Consider the following 22,758-nt stretch of genomic DNA (forward strand, 5'->3'; position numbering starts at 1 on the left):
CACAATCCATAGCCTGTCAAATTCTCCCTTTTTAATTACAAATCCAATTGCATTTTAAAACTTATCACAGGGATTTGCTTCAACCATTCTTTCAGGCAACGCATTACAGATTAAAATATGCTAAATTAAAACAAAATCTGGCCATCTCCCCTCTGGTTCTTTTGCACAAACCTAGACATTTCCTTATGTTTTTTATGAAGTAGTTCCAACCATTTAAAAAGAACATTGCTCTCAGTAATTCAGCCAAAGTCACATTCAATGCCCATCCTAATTACCCTTGAGATAGTGGTGGTGCGCTTTCTACTTGTACTACTTTTGTCCATCAGGAACCCAATATAAGGACCATAGAGTGGTCCCTAGCCTGCACTTGGCACAAGGCCAGCCCAGCAATTGGCCATCTTGGCACTTGTTGTCCTATTAAGGGAAGGCTCCCAATTCTCCCAATTGGGATCCCAGCCTACTCATAGGACCAGCAACTCTGGAGCCTTGGCAGCTACACTGGGAGACATGGGGGCTACTGAGGAGGTCAAGGATGCCACAAAATGGAGGCACCCTCGGAGGTATGGATAGAAATGAAAAACTGTGAGGGCCAAAGCTGGTAGGCCCATTGTGTGTGTGTCTGTCTGCCATGTGTGGGTGCCTGTCTGCTGTGTGAGGGTGTCTTTCTGCCGTGTAAGGGCGTCTGTCTGCCGTGTGAGGTTTCCCGTCTACCGTGTGAGGGTGTCTGTCTGTGTGTGAGGGTGAGGGTCTGCCATGTGAAGGAGTCTGCCATGTGAGCCTGTCTGTCGGCCGTTTGAGGGTGTCTGTCTACCATGTGAGTGTTGGTCTGCTGTGTGAGGGTGTCTCTCTACCGTGTGAGGATATCTGCCATGTGAGGGTGCCTGTCGGCTGTTTGCGGGTGTCTGTCTACTGTTTGAAAAAGTCCGCCTGTCCATGTGAGGCTGCCTGTCTGCCATGTGAGGGTGTGTGTCCACCTTGTGAGGATGTCTGTCATGTGTCTGTCTACCATGTCTCTGACTACCATGTTGATGGAGTGTACAAGGACTTTCAGAAGGCATTTGATACAGTGCCACATTACAGACTTGTGAGAAAAGTTATTGCTCATGGAATAAAAGGGACAGTAGCAATGTGGATACAAAATTGGCTGAAAAATAAGAAGCAGAGAGTAATGGTCAATGGACATTTTTCAGGCTGGAGGAAGGTTTGTAGTGGAGTTCCCCAGGGGTCAGTATTGGGACCCTTACTTTTCCTGATATATATTAATGATCTAGATCTTGGTGTGCAGGGGACAATTTCAAAGTTTGTGGATGATACAAAGCTTGTGAGTGTTGTAAACTGTGAAGAGGATGGTGTAGAACTTCAAAAGGACATAGACAAGTTGGTGGAGTGGGCAGATAGGTGGCTGATGAAGTTCAATGCGGAGAAGTGTGAGGTGCTGCATTTTGCTAGGAAGAACATGGAGAGACAAGATAAAATAAGGGGCGAAAGTTTGAAAGGGGTGCAGGAACAGAAACACCTGGGTGTATATGTGCATAGATCATTGAAGGTGGCAGGAAAGGTGGAGAGAGCAGTTAATAAAGCGGACAGTATCCTGGGCTTTATTAATAGGGGCATAGAGTACAAAAGCGGGGAAGTTATGTTGAATTTATATAAGGCACTTGTCAGACCTCAGCTGGAGTATTCTGCACAGTTCTGGGCGCCACATTACAGGAATGATGTGAACACAATGGAGAGAGTGTAAAAGAGGTTTACAAGAATGGTTCCAGGGATAAGAAACCTCATATATGAGGATAGATTGGAGAGGTTGGGACTGTTCTCCTTGGAGAGAAGAAGGCTAAGAGAAGATTTGATAGAGTTGTTCAAAATCATGAGGGGGCTGTACAGAGTAGATAGGGAGAAGCTGTTCCTGCTTGTAAAAGGATCAAGAACAAGAGGGCACAGATTTAAAGTGGTTTGCAAAAGAAGCAAATGTAATGTGAGAAAAAGGTTTTTCACACAATGAGTGGTTCGGGTCTGGAACGCACTGACTGGAAGCGTGGGTGGAGGCAGGTTCAATCAAGGCATTCCAGAGGGGTTTAGATGATTATTTGAATAGAAACAGTGTGCAGGGGTTTGGGGGAAAGGCAGGGCAATGGCACTAGGTCATAATGCTCATTTGGAGAGCCAGTGCAGACACGATGGGCTGAATGGCCTCCTTTTGTGCTGTTAAAATTCTGTGATTCTGTGAGGGTGTCGATCTGCTGTGTGAGGGTGTCTGGCTGCTGTGTGAGAGTGTTGATCTGCTGTACGAGTGTCAGCCTGTGGTGTGAGTGTGTCAGTCTGCGGTGTGTGTGTCATTCTGCCGTGTGAGTGTGTCAGTCTGCGTTGTGTGTGTCAGTCTGCCATGTGAGTGTGTCAGTCTGCCATGTGAGTGTGTCAGTCTGCGATGTGTGTGTCAGTCTGCCATGTGTGTCAGTCTGCGTTGTGTGTGTCAGTCTGCCATGTGAGTGTGTCAGTCTGCGGTGTGTGTGTCACTGCCATGTGAGTGTGTCAGTCTGCAGTACGAGTGTCAGCCTGTGGTGTGAGTGTGTCAGTCTTCGGTGTGTGTGTCATTCTGCCATGTGAGAGTGTCAGTCTGCGGTGTGTGTGTCACTGCCATGTGAGTGTGTCAGTCTGCAGTACGAGTGTCAGCCTGTGGTGTGAGTGTGTCAGTCTTCGGTGTGTGTGTCATTCTGCCATGTGAGTGTGTCAGTCTGCTTTGTGTGTGTCAGTCTGCCATGTGAGTGTGTCAGTCTGCAGTGTGAGTCTATCTATCTATAGTGCAAATGTGTCAGTCTGCACTGTGTGAGCAGAATTTTGCCCTTGGTGTGCAGAATCAGCGGGGGCATTCGGGAAGCTGACCTCCGCCCGTGATCGGCAGCGCACTGTGATTTTACGCGGGCGGGCCAATTAAGGCTTGAACAGTGAGAGACGCGGCCTGTCAATGAGCATAAAGAGACGGGTGGGGGCGGGGGCTTAATGTCCGCCCGGTCCATTGCGTCCTCGGCAGCCCCTGGAAGGCTGCCACCGAAGGACGCAGAAGCCCTGTGAATGGAGACTGTAACGGGTCAATGCAGCAGGCGGGAGGGCAGGTCAGTGGGGCAGTCGGCCCCCCGAGTTTCTTAGATGAGTGCCTCGCTGCCCTCCTGGAATAGGTGGCAGTGAGGAGAGAAACACTTGACCCCAGGGGCGGGAGGAAGAGGACCCCCACCTCACCAAAAAGGCCTGTGAGGAGGTGATATCCAGGGTCAGCAGCCACGATGTGGTGAGCCGCACATGGGTGCAGTGTCGGAAGCGCTTTAACAATCTCCTGCGATCGGGAAAGGTGAGTACCATGTTGGCATGGGTCACTTTGCAGAACCGGTAAGAGCTGCCCACCCCCCCTGTGGGCCTCAGAGGTGTTACAGTGCGAGTGGCAAATGTCAATGAGACAGGATCTGGCCAAGGGGGTGAGCCCTGGCTACTTGGAATGAGTGCCTTGCAGCTCCAGGGTCATGAATCGGCTGAGCCCTGCCAGATGTTCCTCAGGTGGGGTTGGCCAGGCTGCAATGGCACTGCAGATAGAGGGTACACTAATCAATGCTCCTCTCTCCTTTCAGGGGAAAACATCCCATAACAATGCTGAGAGGTCGCGGACTGGCAGAGGACCCCACACCTCCTAATCCTCAGTCAATATAAGCAGGAGGCCTTGGAACTGGAGAAGCACCATGCAGCTCGGTCAAGCAGCCACAGTGAGGTTGGGAAGCCAGAGGGAGGTAAGAGTGCAGTGCACTGAGGTGAGAATGTGGGCTTTTGCAACCATTCCAGCATCATCTCTATATTGATGTGAGCCTTGAACTTGGAATCCCCTTTGATCATGGAAAGATGAGGGCACCATGATGCTTATCTCTGTCTCATCAGGGTGCCAGGCATAGACACTGACAGTCTAATGACTTGACTTTCTTCTCCCTTTTAGGCTCATCAGCAGCCCTTCATTATGAGGAGCCTGTAGGCCGACCTCTGATCCCTGAGGACCACCACGCTCAGCACACACCTCCGTCACACCCTCTCTGTCAAACAGGCACCAGCGCAGATACCAGCACCTCGGTGGGCATAAGATTGCTAGCTATTATCATGGTACACATTGGTGAGGGCACTTTACACTTGCTTGAGGTGCAGGCGGAGGTAGAGAGTGCCCAAGGCTCCAGCAGTCGTAGGACTGCTGGGGACCGGACAATGCGCAGTTGATGGAGGCAGAAAGTAGGAAACTATAGACCAGTTAGTTTAACATCTGTCATTGGGAAATTGTTGGAATCCATTATGAAGGAAGTAGTAATGGGGCATTTGGAAAGTCAAAATGCAGTCCATCAGAGTCAGCATAGTTTTATGAAGAGTAAATTGTGTTTGACTAATTTGCTAGAGTTCTTTGAAGATGTGACAAGCAAAGTGGATAATGGGGATCCTGTAGATGTAGTATATCTGGACTTTCAGAAGGCCTTTGATAAGGTGCCGCACAAAAGATTAAAACACAAGATAAGATCACATGGAGTTAAGGGTAATATATTAGCTTGGATAGAGGATTGGCTAACCAACAGAAAGCAGAGAGTTGGGATAAATGGGTCTTTTTCTGGATGGCAAGCTGTAACTAGTGGGGTGCCACAGGGTTCGGTCCTTGGGCCCCAACTATTTACAATCTATATTAATGACTTGGATTCAGGGATAGAAGGTACTATAGCTAAATTTGCAGGTGACACAAAAATAGGTGGAAAGGTAAGTTGCAATGAAGAAATAAGAAATTTACAAATGGATATGGACTGGTTAGGTGAATGGACCAAAATTTGGCAGATGGAGTTTAACGTGGATAAATGTGAGGTTATCCATTTTGGTCGGAAGAATAAAAAGGCGACTTATTATTTAAATGGAGAGAAACTTCAGAATGCTTCAGTGCAGAGGGATCTGGGTGTCCTCGTGCATGAATCACTGAAAGCTAGTATGCAGGTACAGCAGGTAATAAGGAAGGCAAATGGAATTTTGGCATTTATTGCTGAAGGAATAGAGTATAAAAATAAGGAAGTGTTGTTGCAACTGTACAAGGCATTGGTGAGACCGCACCTGGAGTACTGTGCACAGTTTTGGTCCCCTTACTTAAGGAAGGATGTTGTTGCACCGGAGGCGGTTCAGGGGAGGTTCACTAGATTGATTCCAGAGATGCAGGGCTTGTCTTATGAGGAGAGATTGAGCAGGTTAGGCCTATACTCGCTCGAGTTTAGAAGGATGAGAGATCTAATTGAAGTATATAAGATGCTAAAGGGGATAGACAAAGTAGACTAGGAGCGGATGTTTCTCCTTGTGGGGCATTCTAGAATGAGAGGGCATAGTTTTAGGCTAAGGGGTGGTAGATTTAAATCAGAGATGAGGAGGAATTACTTTTCTCAAAGGGACGTGAATCTGTGGAATTCACTACCTCAGAGTGCAGTGGATGCCGGGACGCTGAATAAATTTAAGGAGGAGATAGACAGATTTTTAATTAGTAATGGGTTGAAAGGTTATGGGGAGAGGGTGGGAAATTGGAGTTGAGGCCAAAATGAGATCAGTCATGATCGTATTGAATGGCGGGGCAGGCTCAAGGGGCTGAATTGCCTACTCCTGCTCCTAGTTCTTATGTTCTTATGTTATGATGGGCCTCTGTAGTTGTCCATGAAGCAGCAGATGCTAGATGTCCCGCAGGGTGTGCGGGAGGATCTGGCGGGGATACATGAGGGAATGCATGCCATAGTGTCCGTTGTGGAGGAGTTCCTGCAGAGCATAAGCACCCCATTGACCCTCATGGCTGAGCGCAATGCCTCCTCCATGGAGAGAGTGATAACTTGCATGGAGAGGCTCCTCAAGGGACTCAATCAGGGCTTCCTGGGGATGCGCTTGGACCTGCAAACCCTCACACTGGCAATGATCTCAGCTGCTCAGTGACAGTGTGGGAGATGGATTGGGCACCCAGTATCCCAGCTAGGTGCCCGTCCATCAATGGTGAGCAGGGAGGTCCAAAACGGCCTCATGTTGGTGCAAGAGCTGCCTATCGTCTCTGCGGGCTCCTCACAGGGCGTTCTGGATGATGGCAGCAGCTCCTCCGCCCATGACCGTGGCATCTGATGGGGCTGTGATGATGGGGAGATGCCAGTCATGGCACTGGCCGCTCTCTCCCAGACGGGGCCAGCACAAGCTCCATGGGCCAGAGGATGCCCGCCAAGGTCATCAAGGCCAACAAGACAGCTGAGTGAGCAGGCTGTCTCTAATGCCGGTGCCAGCGATGGGGGAGCACCTAGACATAGCGCCCACAAGCGAAAACGTAAAGCACCTTAAACACAGCACGGCCTGATCACGGGTGATATTTGTTTCCCCTGTTTTTCTCTTTTTTTAATGGTGTGATGTAAAACACCAGTCCTCAATGTTAATTTCTGCAATGTTTTTCAGTCACCAGTTAATGCAACTGGCCTCTGGATGCTTCATTTGTTCTGTAGGTGCAGGGTAAGCCATGATGTTATGATGGACGTGTGACTCCTTAAAACTTTATTGCAGTGGCACATAGTGTATGTTGTTGACCAAGGAACTGGTCCTGCCAGGGATCGAGTAGCAGCCCTGGCATGTGGTGGCGGTTCTTATTTGGTAGGCTAGCTGAATGAGCGTTGGATCAAAGCATCCCGGGTGTCCCTGCCTCCCTAGAGGTTACCCAGGTCAGCGTCTATGTCCTCAGCATTCTCCTGACCATGCTCGTCCTCAGACTAACTACTGAACTCATCGTCTGTTGCCTGTGCAGCTGTGTCAAGATCTTCTTCCTCCACTGCGTCCCCCCCTTTCCAGTGCCAGACTGTAGTGAGCACAGCATGCAACCCCTATCAGTGACACATGATCTGGGGAGTATTGCAGTGCACCCCCTGTCCAGGCATCGGAAGCGCACCTTGAGACGACTGATGGTTCTCTCCACCACCGCCCTTGTGGAGGCATGGCTCCTGTTGTGCCACTGCTTGGCGTCTGTTCTTGGGTGGTGGAGAGGCATTATGAAGCCCCCTTTTGAGCGGATAGACTTGTCACCCAGCAATCATCCACCCAGCTGAACTGCAGCCTCGGGACCTGGGAGTGTCTCAGGATGTAAGCGTCATGGGAGCGGCCAAGGCACCTTGCACAGACTTCCAGAATATACGTCTTGTGTTCACACACTATCTTCACGTTCGTGGAGTGGAATCCCTTTCTGTTGACAAAGGCACCCAGCTGACCCACTGCCGCCTTGATGGACACATATGTGCAGTCGGTTGCACCCTGGATGTGGGGGAACCCAGCAATCACTGCAAACCCTCTGGCTCGCTCAGCCTGGCTGGACTCATCCATACGGAAATGAATAAATGTCATGACTCGTCTGAACAGAGCTTCTGTCACCAGTTTGACGCAACTGTGGATAGCTGATTGGGAGATTCCACACAAATCCCCCACTGACCCTTGGAAAGAGCCGGAGGCATAGAATCTGAGGGCCACTGTGACCTTCAGAGCAACTGGCATGGGGTGTGCACCCACACAGTCGGAGGTGATCTTGGGCCCAATCATATGACAAATGGAGGTCACAGTCTCCTTGGAGAGGCGGAACCTCCTTTGGCATTCCACCTCGGGCATGTTGAGGTAGCTGCATTGCTGCCTGTAAACCCTGGCAGCAGGATAGTGACATCTTCTGCAGCCCCTTCCACCTTGGACTGCCTGCTGGCCCTGTGATCCTTGTGCCTGTGCCTCTCCTCCCATAGGTCACTCCTATGGAAACTGCATAGGGATACCTGACCTCCTCTCCCTTCTGCCCCCCTTTTCCTCCTCAGTGGAGGTGCCTCCAGCAGAGAGCACAACCCCCATTCCCAGGATTACAGAAGGCTGTCTGACACCTAGAAAGGTCCACGTGGTCAAAATCCTCCAGGGGCCTTGAAGACAACAATGAGTCATAAAAACATAAGAACATAAGAAATAGGAACAGTAGACCATTCGGCTCCTTGAGCCTGCTCCGACATTCAATAAGATCATGGCTGATCTTCTTGTATTTCGATTTCCACATTTCCATCTAACCCCGATAACCTTTGATTCCCTTGCCTAACAAGAATCTATCTAACCTCTGCCTTAAAAATATTCAATAACACGCCTCTATCACCTTCTGAGGCAGAGAATTCCAAAGTCGCACAACCCTCTGAGAGAAAACATTTCTTCTCATCTCTGTCCTAAAAGAGCGACCCCTAATTTTAAACAGTGCCCCCTAGTTCTGGACTCACCCACAAGAGGAAACATCCTTTCGACATCCAGCTTGTCAAGGCTGTTCAGGATCTTGTATAATTCAATCAAATCACCTCTCACTCTTCTGAACTCCAGTGGAAACAAGCCCAGTCTGTTCAACCTTTCCTCATAGACAACCCACTCATTCCAGGTATCAATCTAGTAAACCTCCTTTGAACCGCCTCCAATGCATTTACATCCTTCCTTAAATAAAGAGACCAAAACTACACACAGTATTTGAGGTGTGGTCTCACCAATGCCCTGTATAACTGAAGCATAACATCCTTACTTTATGTTCAATCCCTCCCATAATAAAGGTTAGCATTCCATTAGCCTTCTTAATTTTTTGCTGCACCTGCATACGAACTTTTTGTGACTCATGTACTAGAACACCTAGATCCCTCTGCACTTCAGAATTTAGCAGCCATTCTCCATTTAAGTAATACTCTGCTTTTTTGTTATTCCTGCCAAAGCGAACAACTTCACATTTTCCCACATTAAACTCCATTTGCCAGATCTTTGTGCACACTCAACCTATCTATATCCATCTGCAACCTCCTCATGTCCTCTTCACAACATACTTACCTACCTAACTTTGTGTCATCTGCAAATTTAGCTACCATGTCTTCACTCCTCTCATCTAAGTCATTGTTGTAAATTATAAAAAGTTGACGTCCCAGCACAGACCCCTGTGGGACTCCACTCGTCACATCCTGCCAATCAGATAAAGTCCCATTTATGCATACTCTATGCTTTCTGCCAGCCAGCCAATCTTCTATCAATGCTAATGTGTTACCCACTACACCATACGCTTTTATTTTCCGTAATAATCTTTGATGTGGCACCTTATCAAATGCCTTCTGGAAATCCAAGTACAGTCCATCGACAGGCTCCCCTTTCTCCACTGCGCATGTTACTCCTTCAAAAAGCTCCAATAAATTGGTTAAACATGATTTTCTTTTCACAAAACCATGCTGACTCTTCCCAATTGTCTTGAGCTCTTCTAAGTGCCCAGTTATAACCTCCTTAACGATCAATTCTAATAACTTCCCCACGACAGACATCAAGCTAACTGGCCTAAAGTTTCCTGTTTTCTGCCTCTCTCCCTTCTTGAATAGAGGGGTTATATTTGCTACTTTCCAGTCTGATGGAACCTTTCCAGAATCTGGAGAATTTTGGAAAATTAAAACCAGTGCACCAGCTACCTCATTAGCCACCTCTTTTAAGACCCTAGGATGTAGTCGATTGGGACCCGGAGACTTGCCAGCCTGCAGCTCCATCAATTTGCTCAGTACCATTTCCCTGGTGATTTCAATTTCACCAAGTTCCTTTCTCCCATTCACCTCCTGATTTGCAGCTATTACTGGAATGTTTTTTGTATCCACCATAGTGAACACAGAAGCAAAATACTTTTTCATCTCTTCTGCCATTTCCTTATTATCTACTATTAACTCCCCACTGTCGCTCCCTAGAGGACCAACACTCACTTTACTTACTCTTTTCCTTTTTAAATACATGTAGAACTCTTGCTATCCGCTTTACATTTCTCACTAGCTTCCTCTCATATTCTAATATCTTTCTCCTGATTAACCTTTTAGTCATTCACTGCCATTCTTTATATTCTGTCCAATCATCTGTCCTGCCACTCATCTTTGTGGAGTTGTATGCTTTTTCCTTAAGTTTAATGCTTTCCTTAACATCTCTAGTTAACCACAGATGATGGGTCCTCCCCTTCGAATTTTTCTTTATAGCGTAATGTACTTGTTCTGAATACTCTGAAATATCCCTTTAAATGTCTGCCACTGCTTCTCAATTGATCTATCCTCTAGCCTAGTTTCCCAGTTCACTTCAGCTAGCTCAGCTTTCATCTCCACATAGTTGCCCTTATTTAAGTTTAAGATACTAATCTTAGAGCCACTCTTCTCCCTTTTAAACTGGATGTAAAATTCAATCATATTAGGTTTACTAGGATGTTGCCGGGTCTTAAGGAGTTGAGTTACAGGGAAAGATTAAACAGGTTAGGACTTTATTCCTTGGAGCGTAGAAGAATGAGGGGAGATTTGATAGAAGTTTACAAAATTGTGAGGGGTATAGACAGAGTAAATGCGAGTAGGCTCTTTCCACTTAGATTAGGAGAAATAAACATGAGAGGACATGGCTTTCGGGTGAAAGGGGAAAGGTTTAGGGGGAACATTAGGGGGAACTTCTTCACTCAGAGAGTGGTGAGAGTGTGGAACGAGCTACCATCTGACGTGGTAAATGCGGGCTCACTCTTAAGTTTTAAGAATAAATTAGATAGATACATGGATGGGAGAAGTCTGGAGGGTTATGGACTAGGTGCAGGTCAATGGGACTAGCGGAATAATATTTCGGCACAGACTAGAAGGGCCGAATGGCCTGTTTTCTGTGCTGTAGTGTTCTATGGTTCTATGGTTCTATATGGTTGCTGCTACCTAGGGGTGCCTTTACTCTGAGGTCATTAATTAATCCTATCATGTTACACAATACCAAATCTAATATAATCTGTTCTCTGGTTGCTTCCAGAACAATGCTGCTCTAAGAAATTATCTCGAAAGCATTCTAAGAACTGCTCATCCAGGCTACTACTGCCAATCTGATTTTTCCTATGTTTATGTGTAGATTAAAATCAGCCATGATTATTGCCGTGCCTTCATCATAAGCACATAATATTTTCTCTTGAATACTTTGCTCTACACTGTGGCTAATGTTAGGGGGCCTGTAGACCACTCCCACTAAGTCCTAGGGGACTTTCTTCCCCTACTATTCCTCATCTCCACCCAAAGCGATTCTACATCCTGATCTCCCGAACCAAGGTCACCTCTAACTATTGCACCAATGCCCTCTTTGATTAACAGTGCTACCCCTCTACCTTTACCCAGCTTCCTATTCTTCTTCAATGTCATGTACCCTTCAATATTAAGGACCCAAACTTTGTCATCCTGCAGCCACATCTCCATTATTGCTATCAGATCATATTTATTACTTCAGTTAATTTACTTTGTTATGAATGCTACGTGCATTCAGATAGAGAGCCTCCAGTTTTGTCTTTTTGTTCCCTTTGTAACATCTAGCCTTGACTGTTGATGTATTCTTTGTTTTTTTTCCTCTCTGTCCCTTCCTGCTATTCTCTGACCCTCATTTCTCATATTACTATTTTGCTCTCCTGTCTTGACTCTACACCTTGAATTGCTACCTCTACTCAAGCTTGATCCCTCACCCCTCTTGTTTAGTTTAAAGCCCTCTCTACTTCCCTAGTTATGCTTTTTGTGAAGACACTCGTCCCAGCACGGTTCAGGTGTAAACTGTCCCAAGGGTACAGCCCCCATTTTCCCCAGTACTGATGCCAGTTCCCAAAAAACTGGATTATTACCTTTGAGGTTCTGTTTCTTAATTTGGTACCTAACTCCTCATACTGACTTTGCAGAACCTCTTTCCTAGTTCTATCTATGTCATTGCTACCCACATGGACCATGACAACTGGATCCAGCTCCTCCCAATGCAAGTTCCTCTCCAGCCCTGAGCAGATGTCCCAAACCCTGGCATCAGGCAGGCAACATAGCCACCTGGACTCTTGCTCTTTGCTGCAGGTAACAGTGTCAATCCCCCTCACTATACTATCCCCTACTACCACTACATTCCTTTTTGCTCCCCCCACTTGAATGGCTTCCTGTACCACAGTGCCATGACCAGCCAGCTCATCCACTTTGCAGACTTTGCTTTCATCCACACAGGTTGTGAGCACCTCAAACCTGTTTGACAATTGCAAAGCCTGAGGCTCCTTCCTTACTGTCTGCTCGGTCCCATTACCTGCCTCACTGACAGTCACATCCTCCTGTCCCTCATTGCTGACCAAAACAGATGACCCTCTTCTAATAGGTGTAACTGTCTTCTGGAACAAAGTATCCAGGTATTTCTCCTCCTCCTTTGTGTTGTGCAGTGTCTGCATTTCGGCTTCCAGACCAATAATCCTGATCTGGAATTCCTCAAGCTGCTTACACTTCCTGCAGACGTGTTTGTCATGGATCACCTTGGCATCCAAAAGCTCCCACATCTCACAGCTGCAACATAACACCTGTCCCGCCATTCTGACTTATGTTATTTAGTTAATTTACTTTAATTACTTTCTTCCTATGTATGCTACAATTTACTGTGTGTATTGAATGCTAGTACCACTGACAACTAAAGGTTATATGCTTCTTAACTACAAGGTATGTGTTTTAGATGTTTGTTTAAATTACTTTATTTTATGGCTTTTTTTTTACCTTTATCATTTGATTTTAATTCTAAAGTTTTCAAATTTTGTATTTTTTATTTTAAAGTTTTGGTTCTTTTTGTAGATTTACTTGAACTTGCCTGTCCCGAGCTGGTTTCTCACACAATGCCCCTTAGACTGAGCACTTACCGGCCAATCAACTTACTAGCTTCCTGTGATGTTACAGTTGCTTTTTAGCTTTTTTCCCGACCGTGGCCTTTTTAAACTGAAGTCCCCGCCACTCTCCACACCCTTTTCAAACTGAGGTCTCTGCTGCACTCCCTGCCCTTTTCAAACTGAGGTCTCTGCTGCTCTCCACGCCCTTTTCAAACTGAAGTCCCCGCCACTCTCCGCGTCCTTTTTAGACAGACTGAAAGACACACCGCAGACTAGAGTCCTCACATGCGGCCTGGAAATGCTGACAATGAAGCCCCGAACAGAGTATGAAGCTGCCACGTACCAATAAGCAACCAGCAGTAAACTATCTCTAAAACTCCTCACTATTCACAATGGTAATGATGCAGACACTTTTTATCCCACCCTTGGATGAGGTTTGGCAAAATGTTGGCTCCCGCCTGCTCGTTTTGCCCGTGCGATGAACGCGGAATTGCATGGGCAGCGTGAAATCTTGGTCACTTGCCTTTTCAATAGCCTTTTAATTGATGGCGGGTGTGGCTCCAAAACTCACTGACTGAAATGTTGCGCGAGTGCGGGATGACGTTGGGACGCTCGCCCGACGTCATCTTGCGCAATTTCAAGCCCAATCGGCTCGGTTGCATGCTCGCCCAATCAGCATAAAATTCAGCCCATGACAACCAAAGCATCCACTGTTTCAATGCCACCTTCTTTAGTATCCTGGGATGTAGATTATCATGCCCTGGGGATTTATCAGCTTTCAATTTATTAATTTCTTCAGCAATATTGTTCTATTGTTTTAATAATACTAATTTCTCCAATTTCTCCTTCTCATTGGACCCTTGGTTCCCTAGTATTTCTGGGAAGTTATTTGTGTCTTCGTCTGTGCAGACAGAACCAAAGTAGTTATTTAATTGCTCTGCCAGTTCCTTGTTCTCTATTGTAAATTCTCCTGTTTCGGACTGTAAGGGACCTACATTGGTCTTCACTAATCTTTTTCTTTATACATACTTATAGAAGCTATTAGAGTCCTCTTTTATGTTCCTTGAAGTTTCCTCTCATGCTCTATTTTTCCCCTCTGTCTGCAGTGTGAATGTGTCAGCCTGCGTGTGAGTGTGTCAGTCTGTGGTGTGGGTGTGTCAGTTTGCGGTGTGAGTCTGTCAGTCTGCGGTGTGTGTGTGTCAGTCAGTGGTGTGAATGTGTCTGTCTGTGGTATGTGACAGTCTGCAATGTGAATATATAAGTCTGCAGTGTGTGTGTCTGTTTTCAGTGCGAGTGTGTCAGCCTGTGGTGTGTGTGTCAACCTGCAGTATGAATGTGTCAATCTGTGTTGTTTGTGTCATTCTGCGGTGTGAGTGTGTCATTCTGCGGTGTGAGTGTGTCAGTCTGCGATGTGAGTGTGTCATTCTGCCGTGTGAGAGTGTCAGGTGCAGTGTGTGTGTGTTTGTGGTGTGAGTGTGTCATTCTGCGATGTTAATGTGTCAGCCTGCAGTATGAGTGTGTTAGTCTGCGGTGTGAGTCTGTCAGTATCCGGCGTGTGCGTCAGTCTACAGGGCAAGTGTGTCAGTCTGTGGTGTGAGTGGCTCAGCGTGTGGTGTGTGTTTCAATCTGCAGTGTAAGTGTGTCAGTCTGCAGTATGAGTTTCAGTCTACAGTATGAGTGTCAGTCTGCAGTTCGAGCATATCAGTCTGCGGTGTGTATGTCTGTTCGCAGCGTGAATGTCAGTCTACAGTGTAGTGCAGCGGTTCAAGAAGGCAGCTCACCACCACCTTCTCAAGGACAATTAGGGATGGACAATAAATGTTGGCCTAACCAGGGATGCCCACGTCCCCTAAATTAAATTGAAAAATGTGTTGTCCTGTGACTGATGGGTCTCCAACAACCATGACCACCTTTGTGTGTGTGACATGAGCATTGGGACCCCAATACTGGGAACAAGTAATGGTCCCGAGCCACACTTGCCAATAACGAGACCGGCTCAGCAATCTTCTGGGAGGTGGCCTCCTAATTGGCTGCCTCTGCATTGATTTTCCTTTTAAGGACAGCGGTATGGCTCCTGATGCTGCCAGCCCAACCTCTCTCAGATGCTGACTCATCTCCCAGCAGTTCCTGTTCCTAATGTCAAATTTGCATTTGTTTTCATTGCTTCAGGTATGAAGGACGAGTTGAACTCCCAGACAACCTGAAATCCTTGTTCCGACCAGTGGCAATGATGGAGCCTGATTCTGAGCTTATCGCAGAAATCATGCTGTTCTCTGAGGGCTTTAAATCAGCCAAGTCCCTCTCTGGAAAGATTGTTAATGTATATCAGCTGGCCAGCAAGCAGTTATCCCAACAGGTAAGAGCCCAATCTTCACCTCCAACTTCTGAAAGTAATCTCCAGAAAGATTATTGAAGCTGTTTCAGTTTAGGACTTGCCTGAACACAGACAAGACATATGTAATTGTGAAATTACAGAATTGACAACACATACGTATAGTCATTTGGTAGTGTAGAACTTGAGCATTGCTGAAATAAGAGACATTTATTTGTCAAAGCTTTTCGTCTTGCACTCAATTTGCAAGAATACCAAATGTAAAGGGAACAACTATTTATACTGTATGATAAGATAATGCTGATTGGTTGGCAAGTGGACTCTGATTGGTAGAGGCGCTGTCATGGAGAATGCTGCAGTTGACAGTGATAGACAATTAACTGTCAAGCATTGTTTGAATTTAAATTCCACATGCTATAAGATAGGCCTTATCGGCAATCTCATAAATAGCGCCCAAGCCATTTGCTTACCATGCAAGCTTGATGCTGAAACAGGTCACATCAAAGGCATCCTGCATACTAGGGCGGGATAGGGTGATATAGTGATAATGTCGCTGGAATAATAATCTAGAGACCCAGGCTAATAACCTGGGAACATGGGTTTAAATCCCATCATGACAGCTGGTAGAATTGTATTCAGTTAATAAATCTGGAATATAAAGCTAGTCTCAGTAATGGTCTATCATTGATTGTCATAAAAACCCATCTAGTTCACTCATGTCCTTTAGGGAAGGAAAATAGCCATCCTTACCTGATCTGGCCTACATGTGACTCCAGGCCCACAGTGGTCAATTCAAGGGCAGTTAAGGATGGGCAACAACAGTGATGTCCACATCCCATGAAAGAAAAAAAATAATGGCTACCCTGATCAGATCATTTTGTGCTGTATGTCACACATTCATGAATGGGCCTAAGGCCATCACTTTTGGCCCTGAAAAGTCTACCAGTCTACCTCAGATTACCCTGGAAGGGCAAGGTGAAGCTAACTGCTTCATTGTTACTATGCAGTAGCAACACGAGTGTATTTGTCACTAACAGGATGCAGCCATCAAACCACAAATGAGTAATGTGGTGTATGAATTTCAGTGCCAGTGTAATGCTATGTAGGCCGTACATCTCAAAGACTGGTGGAACGTATCAAACAGCCTGTCCCAGCCACTGTTCACAACAGGCAAGGTACAGACTGTACCCAGCCAGCCCATGCTTGCAAAACTCAAAACACAGTGTCCAACGTTAGATGTGATTCTGCGATTGGACGATATTAGCTAAGTAATCCTTAGTATGTTAAGAATTATGCTAGCAACCAATTTAAGATTGTCAGTTGGGCTTGCAGTGTGGCACATTTGCGTGTACTGAAGCTACATATATTAATACACAGGGCCCTGTTCTCTGCGGACAGAAGAAGCAAGTACACACATTGCGCCCATTTCAATTAAATAAAATACGTGAAAGCCATTTGCTGGTTCATCCCTCAGGGCAATGCCTTGACCAATCAGTGTCAAGCTGCCTGGTTTAAATCTCAAACAATGCTTAGCAGTTAACTGTCAGTCACCATCACTAGTGCATTCCCCGTGTCAACGCCTCTGCCAATCAGAGTCCACTTGTCAACCAATCAGCATCCTCTTCTCATACAGTATAAATTGTTTTTTTACAGGATGTGGGGGTCGCTGGCCGACTAGCATTTATTGCCCATCCCTAATTGTCCTCGAGAAGGTGGCGGTGAGCTGCCTTCTTGAACCGCTGCAGTCCACGTGGTGTTGTTCCCTTTACATTTGATATTCCTGCAAATTGTCCTGATGAGTGCAAGATGAAAAGCTTTGACAAAAACATCTCTTTTCTCAGCAATAACACAAACGCTGTTGATTAAATATTTTAGGTAACCCTGGCTTCTTCCCTTTATTGTAAACCATCTTCTAAAACACCTCTCCCATGTCTCCTCCACCCTCACCTCCAATAAGTGTGAGGAACTCTTTGTCACCAAGATTGATCAGCTGCATCTATCGCTTCCCTCCCTTCCACTAGCCCACACGGTCAAACTTCCTCTAAGATTCTCCCTGGTCCTATTCCTGAAAACCAATTGATGAAGATTAGAAATGGAGCACTCTTTAAACACTTTTATATTAATTTACAAAGTTTCACATTTCAAGCAAACGTTTGCTAACATAACAACCACAGTTTTAGTCTGTGTCTAAATGAGACCCAAATGAATCCCCAGTTAATGCCCCCCACCTGCAAACAATTAAATACATTTAGCATACCGTAACACCTAGCCCTGAGCAAATTTGTTTCCTTCTTTAATTTCTCTCCTATCTCTCCTCATGCCCTCTCTGAGCTCATCTTGTCCATGAGACCTTGCTCTTGCTCTCTCTACTTTATTCCTATTCAAAAACTGACCACCCAACTTTCTTCCTGGCTTCCATTTTAGCTGACATTGTTAATGGTTCGCTTTCTTCAGGCTCTGCTTCTCCATCCGATATCACCCCTCTCCTGCAAAAACCAACCCTTGACCCCTCCACCCCCTCTCCAATCGCCCTTTCCTCTCCAAGGTCCATAAACATGTTGCCACCTCCCAAATTCATGAGCATCTTTCCTGGAACTCCATGTTCTTGGCCTCTTCTGCCACAGTACTGATCAATTCTTCTCAAACTCATAAATAACATCCTATGTGCTCTCCTCACTGACCTATGATGTCTCCCAGTTAACACCACAATATTAAAATTCTCATCCTTGTTTTCAAATCCCTCCATGGGCTTGTACCTCTCTATCTCTGTAATCTCCTCCAGCCCTACAAGCCCCCCAGGATATCTGTACTTATCTAATTTTGTCCTCTTGAGCATCCCCAATTTTAATTTCTCCACCATTTGTGGCCCTGCCTTCAGCTGCCTAGGCCCTACACTCTGAAATACCCTCCCTAAACCTCTATGCCTTTCTACCTTGCTTTCCTCCTTTAAGACTGTCATTAAAACCTACTTCTCTGAACAAGGTATTGATATTCTGCCCTCATTTATCCTTATGTGGTTCAGTATTATATTCTGTTTTATAATCCAAGACAAAAAAGCCTACATGATCTGCACCCCGGCCACTACATTAAACATTTACTCCCCCACCACAAATGCACAGAGACGGCAGTGTGTGCCATTTACAAGATGTACTGCAGCAATTCAACAAGACTCCTTCAACAGCAATTTCCAAACCCGTGACCTCTACCACCTCGAAGGACAAGGGTAGCAGAAGTATTGTAACGGCATCATCTTCAAGTTCCTCTCCAAGCCACTCACCATCCTGAATTGGAAATACATCGCCGTCCCATCACTGTCGCTGAGTTAAAATCCTTGAAATCCTTCCCAAACAGCACTGTGGGCATACCTATACCACATGGACTCCAGCAGTTCAAGAAGCTCAAGGTCATTAGGCAAGTCAACATGGCTTTGTGAAAGGGAAATCATGTTTAACCAGCTTATTGGAGTTCTTTGAGGAAGTAATGTATGCTGTGGATAAAGGGGAACCGGAGGATGTACTGTACTTAGATTTCAAGAAGGCCTTTGCTAAAGTGCCACATCAAAGGTTATTGCGGAAAATAAAAGCTCATGGTGTAGGGGATAACATATTGGCATGGATAGAAGATTGGCTAGCTAACAGGAAACAGAGAGTAGCCATAATTGAGCCTTTTTCAGTTTAGCAAGATGGAACGAGTGGTGTGCCACAGGGATCAGTGCTGGGACCTCAACAGTTTACAATTTATATAAATGACTTGGATGAAGGGATTAAAGGGATGGTTGCCAAATTTGCTAATGACGCAAAGATAGGTAGGAAAGTAAGTTGTGAAGAGGACATAAGGATACTACAAACAGATATAGAAAGGTTAAGTGAGTGGGCAAAGATCTGGTAGATGGAGTATAATGTGGGAAAATGTGAAATTGTCCATTTTGGCAGAAAGAATAAAAGAGAAGCATATTATCTAAATGGTGAGAGATTGCAGAGCTCTGAGGTGCAGAGAGATCTGGGTGTCCTAGTGCATGAATCACAAAAGGTTAGTATGCAAGTACAGCAGGTAATTAAGAAAGCTAATAGAATGTTATCATTTTTTGAGGGGGATTGATTACAAGAGTAGGGAGGTTATGCTTCAGTTGTACAGGGCACTAGTGAGTCCACATCTGGAGTACTGTGTACAGTATTGATCACCTTATTTAAGGAAGGATATAAATGTATTGGAAGCAGTTCAGAGAAGGTTTACCAGACTAATAGCTGGAATGGATGGATTGCCTTATGAGGAAAGGCTGGACAGACTAGGTTTGTATCTGCTGGAGTTTAGAAGAGTAAGACGCAACCTGATCGAAACATATAAGATCCTGAGGGGGCTTGATAGGGTAGATGTGGAGAGGATGTTTCCTCTTGTGGGAGAATCTAGAACTAGGGGTCACTGTTTAAAAATTGCCATTTAAGGGCAACTGGGGATGGGCAATAAATGCTGGCCCAGCCAACGACACCCACATCCTGTGATGGAATAAAAAAATTCTTCTGTGAAGCCTCGTGGGATGTTTTATTACTTTAAAGGTGCTAAATATCTACAAGTTATTGTTGTTACTGAAGTGTCTATCTCTGAATTCTCAATCCGCTCTCCTTTCCTGTCTCCTTAGGACCATTATGACTTTGGAATGAGGTCCATAAAGTCTGTGCTAGTGATGGCAGGACAGAAGAAGAGAGCAGTGGAGATTGAGTAAGTGCACTAATGGGGAGCTGTTCAGTTTCTCCCTGATAGATGCCAAATGTACCGAGGGGATGGGCTGATCATGGGTCTATCAGAGATTTCCCCATGATGGAAGGTTCCAATCTCAACCGGAACCTTGAGGGTGAAGCAGTTAACAAGGGAGATAGATGAGAGGGACAGTCTGAGTTGCATTGCCCTGCTCACAGGCTCCCTTCCTGAGCCACAGACGGAGGTCGATATCTCTCTCCTGTTTGGAGCTGGGTGTCTGACTCAGTGAAGCCAATTCTTGAGATAATGCTGCTAAATATCTCAACAATGCTGATAACAGTAGTATCATTCCAATTATAAGTTTAGTTTAATTAGACTTTATGCTTCGAATTTGGCCCATTATGTCTGTGCCCCCTATTTGTAAATCCCTCCACCCTGCTCCTTCATAGACCTCCACCCTTCAAGAATTTATCAAATTCCCTTTTAAAAGTTGCCATTGAATCTGCTTCTACCTGGTTAATTGGGCTCTATAAATGGATGTTGTTGTTGTTGATGCACTCTAATAGGTTTATCTCTGACAGCTGAAAAACATCCTGCGGAAGCCAGGAACTTTGGTTCTGGAGCCCCTGTTTGTTTCTGCTCTCTGTTGATTGTTCAGCATCTCATGCCTGCTTGGAAGTGACCTGGGACCCTGCTGTCATGTCCCATGATAGCAGGTCTGTCAGTACCCTCAGCAGCATGAATGAGGCTTGGGCATTGCACTTCCTCGTGGGAGTGCTGCCAGCCTGAGAGACATATCAGTTATTATCTAATCCACAAGATTTAATCAACAGAACTCAGCCAGGGACTGTAAGTAACACAGCTAATTGTAACTGAGGAGGCTAATTTGCACCATAGTTCTGAGTGGTGGAGTGATGAAAGGTCGATGAATTATGTATCTGGGTGCTTTAATGAACACCGTCTGCTAAACATGCTTGTTTATCATCCTCAGTAACTGAAGCTGTGATGCGGTAAATGTAACGTTTTTACCAAGCATTCTGACAACCTAGGATCAGTTCTAGTTCCTGAGACACAGCAGCAGCAGAAGTTCTATGTACTATATCTCCTTGAGAGATATTTAACCAGAGTTTCCAGAGCTGCTAGCAGTGAAAAGCATCTGGGGTGTTAATGAAAATAAGCGGATCTGCATTTTTCTTAATATTCCTTTAACCGAGGATCCTTTTGTCCATTACCTTTCTCCTTCTCTTCTCCTGCAACCTCGTGATCAAAACCTTGTTTGAAAGTCCAAACTTGGTATGGAACAACCAAAACTTGTAATCATCTTATCTCATCCACTCTGCCAGTGACCTTAATGTGATACTGTACCCAGTAGATACTGTACACTCACTGTGAGACTGTACACCTCAGATACTGTACAGTGACCTTCCCGGGATAGTGTACTCAGCAAATACTGTACACTGACCTTCCCTTGGGACTGTATCTAGCAGATACTGTACACTGACCATCCTGTGATACTGTACCCAGCAGGTACTGTACAGCGACCTTCATGTGATGCTGTAATCAGTACACTGGGCTTCTTGTGGGACTGTACATTAACCTTCTTGTGAGAATGCACCCAGCAGATACTGTACACAGACCACCCTGTGAGACTGTACCCAGAAGATACAGTACAGTGAGCTTCATGTGACACTGTACCCAGCAGATACGGTACACTGACCATCCGGTGAGACTGTACCCAGCAGATGCTGTACAGTGAACTTCATGTGAGACGGTACCTAGCAGATACAGTACACTGACCTTCCTGTGACACTGTAACCAGCAGATACTGTACAGTGCCGTTTGTGTGGCACTTGTAACCAATACACTGAGCTTCCTGTGGGTCTGTACACTGACCTTGTTAGACAGCACCCAGACCATCCTATGAGACTGTACGCAGCAGATACTGAACACTGACATTTCTGTGATGAATACCATCAGATACTGTACCCTGACCTTCCTGTGATACTGTACTCAGCAGAAATTGCACACTGGCCTTCGTGTGAGTCTGCACATTGCAGATACTGAACAATGACCTTCCTGTGTGACTGTGCCCAGCAGATACTGTACATTGACCTTTGTGTGATACTGTACCCAGCAGATACTATACACTGACCTTCCTGTGAGACTGTACCCAGCAGATACTGTATACTGACCTTTCTGTGAAACTGCCCCCAACAGATACTGTACACTGACCTTCCTGTGGGATTGTAACCAGCACATATAGGGGGAGGTGACGGAATAGTGGTATTGTCGCTGGACTAGTAACCCAGAGACCCAGGGTAATGCTCTGGGGACCAGGGTTTGAATCCCACCACGGCAGATGGTGAAATTTGAATTGAATAAAAATCTGGAATTAAAAGTCTAATGATGAAACCATTGTTGTTAAAAACCTGTCTGGTTCACTAATGCCCTTTAGGGAAGGAAACCTGCTGGTCTGGCCTACATGTGACTTCAGAGGTTGACTCTTCACTGCCCTCTGAACAAGGTCAGGTACGGATGGGTAATAAATACTGGCCTAGCCAGTAGTGCCCACATCCCATGCATGAATTTAAAGAAGTATTGTACACTGACTTCCCTGTGAGACTGTTTCACGCAATGACTCCCTGTTAGACTGGTCTTTGTATCCGACAGCAACCACTGCCTTTCTATGATGAGTGGAACAGTATTGAAAGGATTAATATGGTGATCATGCATTTTAATGTTTTCCTGTCTGTCCTGTGAAATTCATCTCATTGTCACTTTCAGGGCTGCAATCGCAGCAACAACACAACTTCAATGCTCAGATTAACTTTTTTTCTAACACCATGTTTAAAAATACTTTCTCTGCAGACATCCCAAGATGCTCATGAGCCAGACTGATGAATCACACATTCTCATCCATGCACTAAAGGATGCAAATCTCCCCAAATTCCTGGCTGAAGATGTCCCCTTGTTTGAAAACATTCTGGAAGATCTCTTTCCAGGACTGACTTCGCCCAAAGAAGAAACTCTCCTGCTGCAGGTGATGTGG

General features: G+C 45.6%; 1 protein-coding gene across 1 annotated transcript in view; it reads left to right on the forward strand.

Moving 5' to 3' along the window:
* The window catches only part of LOC144681154 (dynein axonemal heavy chain 6-like), a gene marked incomplete at its 3' end in the record, with an annotated part of 934,896 nt that overhangs the window by 339,465 nt on the left and 572,673 nt on the right, over positions 1-22,758 (forward strand). Inside the window, exons 30-32 of the mRNA XM_078542881.1 lie at positions 14,852-15,038; positions 19,651-19,730; positions 22,578-22,749. Coding sequence (XP_078399007.1) covers positions 14,852-15,038; positions 19,651-19,730; positions 22,578-22,749 — 439 coding nt within the window. The remainder of the gene's footprint in view (positions 1-14,851; positions 15,039-19,650; positions 19,731-22,577; positions 22,750-22,758) is intronic.

The sequence above is a fragment of the Cetorhinus maximus genome, chromosome 5 (genome assembly GCF_964194155.1).
Source record: "Cetorhinus maximus chromosome 5, sCetMax3.hap1.1, whole genome shotgun sequence".
In the NCBI taxonomy this organism is placed as follows: Eukaryota; Metazoa; Chordata; class Chondrichthyes; order Lamniformes; family Cetorhinidae; genus Cetorhinus; species Cetorhinus maximus.